The sequence below is a fragment of the Capra hircus genome, chromosome 5, assembly GCF_001704415.2.
Source record: "Capra hircus breed San Clemente chromosome 5, ASM170441v1, whole genome shotgun sequence".
Taxonomy (NCBI): Eukaryota; Metazoa; Chordata; class Mammalia; order Artiodactyla; family Bovidae; genus Capra; species Capra hircus.
In genome coordinates, this window is record NC_030812.1 from 111,320,664 (window position 1) to 111,331,495 (window position 10,832).

General features: G+C 56.1%; 1 protein-coding gene across 1 annotated transcript; it reads right to left on the reverse strand.

Moving 5' to 3' along the window:
* CHADL (chondroadherin like) lies at positions 2,139-7,918 on the reverse strand. The gene is given in 6 exon segments (XM_013964307.2): positions 2,139-2,344; positions 2,347-2,486; positions 3,120-3,286; positions 3,850-5,547; positions 6,079-6,333; positions 7,748-7,918. Coding segments are annotated over 6 exon segments (2,553 nt in total). The 3' UTR covers positions 2,139-2,222.

Genomic DNA, 10,832 nt, shown 5'->3' on the forward strand with positions numbered 1-10,832 from the left:
CTGCCAGTGCAGGAGATGCTGGCTTGGTCCCTGATCTGGGGAGATGCCACATGCAGGACAACTACTGAGCCTGTGCTCTAGAACCCAGGAGCTCCAACTACTGAGCCCACGTGCAGCCAACTGCTGAAGCCCAAGAGCCACCACAGTGAGAAGCCTGCGCACCACAATCAGTAGCCCCCACTTGCTGCGATTCGAGCAAAGCCCGTGCAGCCAACAAGACCCAGCCCAGCCAAAATAAAATAAACCCCAGGTGTGATCACTCACCTAGAGCCAGACATTGTGGAATGTGAAGTCAAGTGGGCCTTAGGAAGCATCACTATGAACAAAGCTAGTGGACGTGATGGAATTCCAGTTGAGCTATTTCAAATCCTAAAAGATGATGCTGTGAAAATGCTGCACTCAATATGCCAGCAAATTTGGAAAACTCAACAGTGGCCACAGGACTGGAAAAGGTCAGTTTTCATTCCAATCCCAAAGAAAGGCAATGCCAAAGAATGCCTAAACTATTGCACAATTGCACTCATCTCACATGCTAGTAAAGTAATGCTCAAAATTCTCCAAGCCAGGCTTCAATAGTATGTGAACAGTGAACTTCCAGATGTTCAAGCTGGTTTTAGAAAAGGCAGGGGAACCAGAGATCAAATTGCCAACATCCCCTGGATCACAGAAAAAAACAAGAGAGTTCCAGAAAAACATCTATTTCTGCTTTATTGACTATACCAAAGCCTTTCTGTGTGGATCACAACAAACTGGAAAGTTCTGAAAGAGATGGGAATATCAGACCACCTTACCTACCTTCTGAGAAATCTGTATGCAGGTCAAGAAGCAACAGTTAAGAACTGGACATGGAACAACAGACCGGTTCCAAATCGGGAAAGGAGTATGTCAAGGCTGTATATTGTCACCCTGCTTATTTAACTTAAATGCAGAGTCCATCATGAGAAATGCTGGGCTGGATGAAGCACAAGCTGGAATCAAGCTTGCGGGGAGAAATATCAATAACCTCAGATATGCAGATGATACCACACTTATGGCAGAAAGCAAAGAAGAACTAAAGAGCCTTTTGATGAAAGTGAAAGAGTGAAAAAGTTGGCTTAAAGCTCAACATTTAGAAAACTAAGATCATGGCATCTGGTCCCATCACTTCATGGCAAGTAGATGGGGAAACAATGGAAACAGTGTCAGACTTTATTTTGGAGGGCTCTAAAATCACTGCAGATGGTGACTGCATCGATGAAATTAAAAGACGCTTGCTCCTTGGAAGAAAAGTTATGACCAACCACGACTGAAGTGACTTAGCAGCAGCAGCAGACGGCATATTAAAAAGCAGCGACATTACTTTGCTGACAGAGGTTCATCTACTCAAAGCTTTGGTTTTTCCAGTAGTCGTGTATGGATTTGAGAGTTGGACTATAAAGAAAGCTGAGCACCAAAAAATTGATGCTTTTGAACTGTGGCATTGGAGAAGACTCTTGAGAGTCCCTTGGACTCCAAGGAGATCCAACCAGTCCATTCTAAGGGAAATCAATCCTGAATATTCATTGGAAGGACTGATGCTGAAGCTGAAACTCCAATACTTTGGCCTCCTGATGCGAAGAACTGACTCATTTGAAAAGACCCTGATGCTGTGAATGATTGAAGGCGGGAGGAGAAGGGGATGACAGAGGGTGAGATGGTTGGATGGAATCACCGATTCAATGGACATGAGTTTGGGTAAACTCCAGGAGTTGGTGATGGACAGGGAGGCCTAGCACACTGCAATCCATGGGGTGGCAGAGTCGGACACGACTGAATGAACTGAATTATGATCCCAATTACTTTAAAAAGCAAAAAAGAAAACTATATGTTTTGTCAAATGTAATGTCAAGGGGGTGATGGAGTCTGATCCGTGGTGCCAACAACACGCCTGTACCCTTGCTCTTCCCACCCCAGCAACAAGCGAGGCCCCGAGATTGGGTGGGAAAAGGCTGAATTGAAGCAAGCCAGCAGTGACCATCACTGTGGGATTCTTCTGGACAAACACAGTCCCGGGAGGCTGCAGCTTAATTAGGCCACTGCCCAGGGGACAAAAGGTGTGCAGTCATTTCCTCATAAGCCCCCTCTGAGCTTAGCCCAGAGCTGGAGAGGGTGGACATCACTCTCAGAAGCCACCCGAAGAAGATCTGGTCCCTGCCCAGATCTACAACCTCATGAAACTGGGACCAAGACAAGTCAGACTCCTATTACCATAATGGCCTTAAAACCTGACCCACCCACCAAGGTCTTCCTGCCCGCACCCCTCGGCCAACCTTGTTCGCTCTCTGCCATCTTCCCTTCATGGGGGCCCCCCGGGCGCCAGGCCTGGGGCCAGTGTCCGCTTGGCTTTCCTGGCAGCCCGGCCTGGGCAGGCTTCAAAGACAGCAGCTGCGGCCTTCACCCTCTGGCCACGGGCACTGGGAGGGGTGGCACAGGTGGCCCCCACGCGCAAGTTCAGCCCAGCCAGCCACCTGAGAAGAAAAGGGGTGGGGAAGCCCCTGTGCCGAGCTTTCCTGAGGACAGCAAGGAGGTCCTCAGGGATTTGGGGACGGTGGGGCCTAGTGGGTGAGAGTGGACGCACCAGTTAAGTGATCCTGAGCAAGTCAAACCTCAATCCCCTTCCTGTAAAAGGGGGCCAGTAATAAACAGTGGCGGAGGACTGGTGAGCCAAACTGATCTAGACAAGCTACTGAATTTAACATCATTTTACAGTCGCCATCATCCCCTTTACAGACGACGAAACAAGCACAGAGAGGCTACGTTCCTCAAAAGGAGACAATCACAGAGGCGGGTTTGAGCCCCGGTCACTGGGCTCCAGGGCCCTTGCTGCTTTCTTGGGCAGTGATGTACAGCGCTCACACACTGACTAGGTCCACTCAGCCAGGCAGATTTCACCCCCGCTTTATGGATGAGGGAATAGAGGCTTTGGGAAACCCACCCCAAGCCCTGTGGGGTGGCTCCCCAGAGGGTAGCTGGCCCTGGCAGGATCCTCCCCCGTGAAAGGTGCTCAGATGGCACCGACTTGGTGCCCCCAGGGAGATGGTGGGGGCTTGAGAGCAGCTGGCCGGGCCCCTAGCTGGGGGGGTTCAGGCGGGGGTGCTCACTTGTGAAGCGGAAGCAGCTGGCAGTCACAGTGGAACGGGTTGCCGCTGAGGTCAACGAGCTCCAGCTCACTGAGACCGGGCAGGGCGGGCAGCGTCTGCAGCTGGTTCTTCTGCAGGTGTAGGCTCCGGAGCCGGGGCCCCAGGCCCGAGAAGGCCCCAGGAGAAATCTGCAGGAAGGCGCCAGGCCCTGGTGTGAGCTCCTGCCTGCCTGGGGAGTGGCGAGCCCAAGGCGGGGGCAGGAAGGGCAGTGCTGGTGGAAGACTCAGGCTGGTCCTGTTGGGACCCGACCTGAGCCATGACAGGCTCGAAGGGCCACACTAGGCCTAGGCCTCAAGCACTTGCCCTCTGCAAGTCACCCAGACCCCCCAGTTCATGGTTCTTTCTGCTAGGCCCTATCCCCCATATAATATCATTTATTTATAAATATTTGATTATAAATATAAATATGACTTATAAATGTTTATAATATAATTATAATTATATATATATATACCCCCATATAATTATAACAAAAGCCCTGCCCACAACATGTGTAACAGAGGTAATCCCACAGACCCTGGGGAGCTCCCGCCTCCAGGCCTCAGCAGCGTCCTCCCTGCTCCCTGTGGCACAGCATTCAGCCTGATCTGTGGCCCACACCTGAGCTCTTAGGGGCAGGCACAGTGCCTGGCTCATCTCAGGGCCCCCATGCCCAGCCTGCCTCCCCTCGCCCCTCCTCCCCTGAGCCCACCTGCTCCAGGCCACTGCTGTTCAGGAAGAGGTGCTGCAGTGAACGGCCCACGGGCCGGAAGGCGCCATCTCGTAGGGCCCGGAGCGGGTTCCCAGAGAGCTGCAGCTCCAGGAGGGCCGGCAGCCCCTCCAGGGCCTCAGTGGGCACCTCGCCCAGCCGGTTCCTGTCCAGGTGCAACTGCTCCAGCTCCCGAGCAGGGCCCAGCGCCCCAGGGGACAGTCGGGCGAGGCGGTTTCCACTCAGGTAGAGCCAGCGCAGGGCCCGCCCACCTGCCAGGTCACCGGGCGCCAGGTGGTCCAGGGCGTTGTCCTGCAGGTGCAGGGAGAAGAGGCTGGGCAGAGCGAGCAGGGCGGCCCCTGGCACCCGCACAAAGCGGTTCCGCTCCAGGTACAGGTAGCCCAGGCGGGGGGCGCCCTCTAGAGCGGCAGCGCTGAGGCCGGAGAGCCGGTTGTCCGACAGGTAGAGGTAGACGAGGCTGTCCAGCCCCGCCAGGGCGCCCGCCTCCAGCTCCGTGAGGCCGCAGTGCTGCAGGTGCAGCGACACGAGGCGGCCCAGGCCCGGGAAGGCCGCCTGGGGCACCACGGGGAAGCGGTTCCGCCTGAGGTCCAGGAGCTGGGTGTCGTTGGGGAAGCCGCGGGGCACTGCCTGCAGGCCCCGGCCCTCACAGCTGCTGTGCCGCGACTCCGGCACGCACACGCAGGAGCGCGGGCAGGGCCCGGCCGCCCCGGCCTCCTTCTCAGGGGCGCCGTCAGGGGCGCGGGGCCGCGCGGCCTTCAGCTCTTCGGCCTCCTCCTCCTCCGCCCCGGGCCCGGGGCAGCGCAGGTCCGAGGGCCGCAGGGCCTCCAGGGCCTCCCCGCGCAGGCGCCGCGGCCCCCAGCACGCGCCGTCCGAGCGCACGCGCGCCCGCGCCAGCCACTCCAGCAGCGGCCGGGCCCGGCAGCCGCACCAGAGCGGATTTCCCTGCAGCCGCAGCCGGCGCAGCTGCCCCGGGCCCTGCAGCGGCGGCAGGGCGTCCAGCTGGTTCCCGCGGAGATCCAGGGTATGCAAGCGGGGGCAGCGGGCGAAGGCCCGGGCATCCAGGGCCTGCAGGGCCCCGTGGTCAAGCCTCAGCTCTCGCAGGCCGGGGAGCGCCAGCTCATCCTCCTCGCCCATGTAGGTGAACGGGTTGTGGCCCAGCTCGAGGCAGGCCAGGCCGCGGGCCTGGGACAAGGCCGCCCCGGGCAGGGCCTGCAGCTCGTTGTGGTGCAGGCTGAGCCGGCGCAGGGCAGGCAGGCCCGCCAGGGCCTCGGGGGCTAGCACGCTGAGCGCGTTGTGCGACAGCTGCAGCGAGCGGGCGCGCACCAGCCCCTGGAAGGCCATGGCGGGCAGGTAGACCAGGGCGTTGTGGGCCAGGTTCAGCGTGGTCACCGCGCCCAGCGCCCCAAACGTTCCTGGCCGCAGCTCCTCCAGCAGGTTCCCCGCCAGTTCCAGCCGCTGCAGCGAGCCTAGCCCGTCCAGCGCCTCCTGGGGCAGCGCGCGCAGGCGGTTGGAGGCCAGGTTGAGGAGGAGCAGGCGGCCCAGGCCTCGGAAGGCGCCCTCGGCCACCAGCCCCACCTGGCAGTGCCGCAGGTCCAGGTGCGTCAGGTGAGGCAGGTCCTGGAAGGCAGCCGGGGGGATCTCCTGCAGCACGTTGCCCTGCAGGTCCAGACGCTGGGTCAGCTGAGCAGGGAGAGGGAGGGGAAGCTGAGGGGCACCCGGACCACAGCCTGTGCCCCTTGCTAATGCTGGCAGCTGCTCTTCCCTCACTGGGAACAGTCTCCTCCCCCTCATTCTCTCCATCCTGCTTCCTGACGCCTCCTCCAGGAAGCCTTCCTCCACGGCCACCCGGGTATCCCCCACTCTTGCACTTTCCTCATTGAATTGTCACTGCCCCCTCTACTTTGATTCTCCAGCTCTTGACTCCGCAGGGCAGAGACCATACCTTATCCCAGTAGGTCCCCAGTTCGCTGCCCCAGGGCCTGTAATTAACTCAGTATTATACGTCACATAACTTGTTCCAATCACTTAGGATTTTAAATAGATCATCTCCGTTGTAGGCTGTTATCATTCCCATCTTACAGATGTGAAGACGGAGGCTCAGGGAGGAAAAGTGACTTGCTGGGGCCTTCCCCAGCCAGGTAGTGGCAGATCCTCCGGTGCCAGCCCAGGCTCCTCCCGCTGTCCTCTTCCACCCCACCTTGCCCTGCTGACCTCAGGGATGGCGGTTGGCACCTCGGTGAGGTTCTGGTGCCGGCAGGAGACATGCCTCCTGGGATTGTCGCAGACGCAGGCCTGTGGACAGCGCTGGGCCACCGCGCACCGGTTTGGCCCCAGCGGCAGCAGCAGTGGAATCAACAGCACCAGGGAGACGCTCTGGGGCCTGCCAGAGAGAAGGGCCAGTTGTTCGCAGAACGAGAGACCCACACTGTCCACTTCCCTGAGCCCTGCTTCTTGTCCCAGAGCCCATCAGACATCTTCCTCCTTTGGCGCTGGGGAAGCTTTCGTTATCCTGAGCCTCCAACTCCTCCACAGAGCTGGGATTCCCTGTTTTACACCAGAGGAGACGGGATCAGAGGGATGACCTGGCGAGTCTCTATCTGCCCAGTGCCTTGGTGAGGCCTTGCCCAGTCAGTTCAGAGGAGTGAACAGGCAGTGCGGAGGCTCCTGGGTCCAGGGGAGGCCTGTCCTCCTGGGGTGAGGTTGGCGATGGAGAGTCAGCTGTTCCTCAGACCGATGTGGCATCGGCACCCTGGTGCCAGGGAGCATGACATCCACCTTGAGAAGACGACCCGGCAGCTGGAGGGGTGGACCCAGGCCTGGCCCAAGTGAGGCTAGACTTCGGAGGACCAGGTGTCATGGGATTCGAGAGCCTTGAGGAGCCTTGGTGGCTGGCCAGCGCCACTCTGACAGGCAGACTGGTGGGAGCTCTGACTTCTCTCCTGTTTATTCCTCTGCTCTCATCTCTCCATCTTAGTGCCACCCAGCTGGCCTGGCCTGGGGGAAACTGAGGGTATGGCCTTGGAGCTGTGCTCTGGGCCAGGTCTGTCCACTTATCCATCTGTCCTCCCACCATCTGTCCATTGCCCAGCAAGACCCCTTCACCTCCCAACTGCTACCTGCCTCTCCACGGGGCCCACCATGCCACGGTGGCACTCCTTGCTCCACCAGCCCTCCGCTCACCGCCAACACCCAGAGGGAACTTTCCGAAATACAGGTGGGCCCTGACACCCCAGCTGAAAACCCTCCAGCATCTCCTCACTGCCTTTGCTGGGAGGTCCTGAGTCCTGATTCCCTGACAGGTACCCACCCGCTCGGAGCCTTCAGCGTCCCCCTTAGCTCCCCTACCGTAAGTATGCAGAGCAGCTCCCTCTCGTCTGCCTGCCACGCGAACCTCACCAGCTGTTCCCATGTCTGTCCTTAGCTCTCTCTGAGCACCCCTTCCTGACCCCTGGGCTGGCTTCTACCCTGAGCTGCCCCCATTTCTGCTCACTGGCTTGTCACCATCTATTTTGCAGTCTCCTTGGAGTCCCAGGGTCCAGCCTGGCCTTGGGGCTGGCAGCATCCTCTAGAATCTGTAGTGAGGTTGAGGCTCAGGGGGCTGCATGGGGACAGATCCCTGCAAGGTCAAGCATCCAGGCCTTGGAGGGCTGCCAGGCTCTCAGCCGGGCTCCTGGAGGACTAGCCCAGCAGAGCTCCTGGGAGCAGCTGCACCCGCCATCTTCCTCGAAACCCTCTTTTGAGACCCTTGGAGAATCTCTGTCCGGAAAGATCCCAGAGCCCCTCTCCCCCATCCCTGAGAGGCCCAGAGAGGGACAGGGGCTTGCCTGCAGCCATGCAGCTTCTCTGACCCCCCCAGCAACCCTGGGGCCCCAAGACTCACCCCGCCATTCCGATCGCCCGGCCAGTCGGCCTGGAGGCGCAGCAGCACAGGGAAAGGCTGGCGACGGTCCCCCGCCTGGATGCCGGGGGAGCCCCCCCTCCAGGCCCACAGACCTGGCAGCAGGGGCAGAGCTGAATGGGAGGCTTTGTGAGGTGAGGGAGAGACGGGCATGGCGGGAGCAGTGGCTGGAGTTACAGGGCTTCCTGCTCTGAATCCTGGCCCAGGCCTGAGACGCAAGTCCCTGGACCAGCCCAGCAAGGGGGGTCCTCGAGGGGCCGGGCAGCCCGTGGGTCCCAGACCTAGACTTCCTCCTGCTGTGGGTTCTTGGGCAGGGCTGCGCCTCTGTTAACGTGCTAACACACAGTAACTGGTCAGGGCTGCTGTGGGGTCACACTGTAGGGGCTCAAGAACAGTTAACTCTGCCTTGTTTGTGCTTACATTTACATACATTGTTCCCAACATTTTACACAAAATATTCTGCAAACTTGTTCTTTTTTCACGCAACATCATGGAACTAAGTTGATTAGTTAGTATTGGATAGTATTTCATTGTATAAATGTATCAACTTACCCATTAGATGTTATGGTTGCCTCCATTTTTTTATTACAGTGTTGCACAGAATACTTAAATACTTACCTTCCTGGGGACATGTGCACTTAAAAAAAAGTTTACCTAGACCGTAGCAATTATGTATCCTGTGATTTTCCACACCCTATACTTTAGATCCATTTCTGGTGGAAATGCAGCTTTCATTGTTTTAACTTTTTTAAAAGTAAGAAACAGTGTCACACCACACACAGACTTCCACATGTGCTTTATCTCACAGCAAATTCTAGCCACAGTATCCCACAGGGTGTATTCTTTTATGTCTGGGCTTTTTTTTTTAATCAGTATTGTTTGTGAGATTCGCCTGTGAGGCATATTTTTAAATTTTGTTCATTTTCATTTTTATCCAGCATTCCCTTCTGTAAATAGTCCACAAGCAGCATGGGACAGCGGCAGGAGCGTGATCCACCCCGGATGGAGGTAAGAAGGTGTAGCATCTCCTTGTCTCTCCTTTCTACCCAAAGGCAACGGCTTTCATGTAGTAGTATAGTTCTTAAATATATCAAACAGTGCCATATTATTTTGCAAACATGTTTCTTTCACTGTCATGTTTTTGAAGGTTTATTTAGTAGATACATGTAGCTTCTGTGTCTGGTTTATTCATTTTGAGTGCTACATTTATCTCACTGCGTGTCTGTGTGCCGCAGTTTAACTATTCTACTGATGGCTGTCTGGTTCATTTACTTTGGCTGTGCTGGGGCCTTAGCTGTGACATGAGATCTTTGCTGTGGCATGCAGAATCTGTAGTTGTGGCATCTGGGAATCAAGTTCCCCAACTGAGAATTGAACCTAGGCCTCCTGCATTGAGAGCTTGGAGGCTCAGCCGCTGCACCACCAGGGGAGTCTCATTTGCTTATTTAATTTTCTGGCATTCCTCACCAAGCTGCTTGTCTCCTTGTGCCTCTGTGCAAACTTCTCTCAAGTAGACCCTTAGATGTGGAACTTGGGCTCACAGGCTATGTGTGTTTTCAGCTTTCTCACTATCTGCCAGATTACTCTGAAGTGGCCTTCTTTTGCTTGACATCCTTCCAGCAATGTGTAAAACGTGCCAGATTCATTTCTTTCCTGGTGTCACCTCTCAATCATATTCGCCAGCCTGGTCTATAATGGTATTACTTACAGTTTTACTTCGCATTTCCTTCAAATTGGATGCATATTCTCAGCACGAATCCTTGTTATCTGTGTTGCAGTGTCTTTTTGTACTCTCACCTTGTCTGTTAACTTGTACGGCATTTCTGGTCACTTGTTTTTCACTTTATTTTTTGAAATTTATTTGGCCGTGTCCGGTCTTAATTGCGGCGCATGGGCCCTAGGGTGCAGCCTCAGTAGTTGCAGCCTGTGGACTTAGTTGCTCTGTGGCACGTGCTTAGTTCCCTGACCAAGGATCAAACCCACGTCCCCTGCATTGGCAGGCAGATTCTTACCCACTGTACCGCCAGGGAAGTCCCCTCACTTTTAATTTTGATGAAGGCAAATTTCCTTATGGTTTGTGCTTTTTGTGTGTCAAAAATGCTCTCCAGTGTTTAATTTTACCCTTAAAAAAAGGTTATGGCTGTTAGGCAGATGGAGTTGGACCACTTTGAAGATTGGTGCACGAAGGCAGCCTGTGCCTCCACCCCGTCCTGACCCCCACCCTCCCCAGGCTAACTCCCGTCCTGACCCCCACCCTCCCCAGGCTAACTCCTGTCCTGAAAGCTGGGTTTGTCACACACACATTTATGCTGGCTTTGCCCTGGTGGCTCAGACGGTAAAGCGTCCGTCTACAATGCAGGAGACCCGAGTTTGAGCCCTGGGTTGGGAAGATCCCCTGGAGAAGGAAATGGCAATCCACTCCGGTACTATTGCCTGGAAAATCCCATGGACAGAGAAGCCTGGTAGGCTACAGTCTGTGGGGTCGAAAAGAGTCGGACACGACTGAGCAACTACACTTCACTTCACTTGGAACCCAGGGTGCCGGGCTTAGATTTCCTTCATTCAAGGCCGCTGTTGATTCATTTGTGGGGGTAACGGTTTGCTTCGAGCCCACACCACGCTCTCACTGTTGTGAGACGTGGCCTTTGCTCCTGGCTCACTTTCCTGACGTGCCTGTGAGCCATTTCTAGGTTCCTGCTGTCGGAACAGTGCTGCTCCGGGCGCCCTTGACCACACTGCCTGGGGCTTCCAGGATGGAATCCATGGTTTGCAGCTGGTGGGGGGTCACAGGCTGCCCCAGCAGAGGCATCTGTGATCTCGCAAACCCCAATTCAGGGTGTTCAAGGACCTGGAGCCTGTGTAATCCTAGGATTGGCTGTCGTTCTCAAACGTGGGCATTTGAGTCTGGGGAGGAGATTCTGAAGTCTGCGCTCAGTAGGCAGAGGAGAAGGCCCTGGCCCTTTCCTGCATCTGGAGTTGCTCTGAAGGATGGGGCAGGGGTGGGCATCCTTCAGTGTGTAGGCAAGAAGCCAGGCACTTGTCAGCCACTAAGAGGTGAGTTAGATGA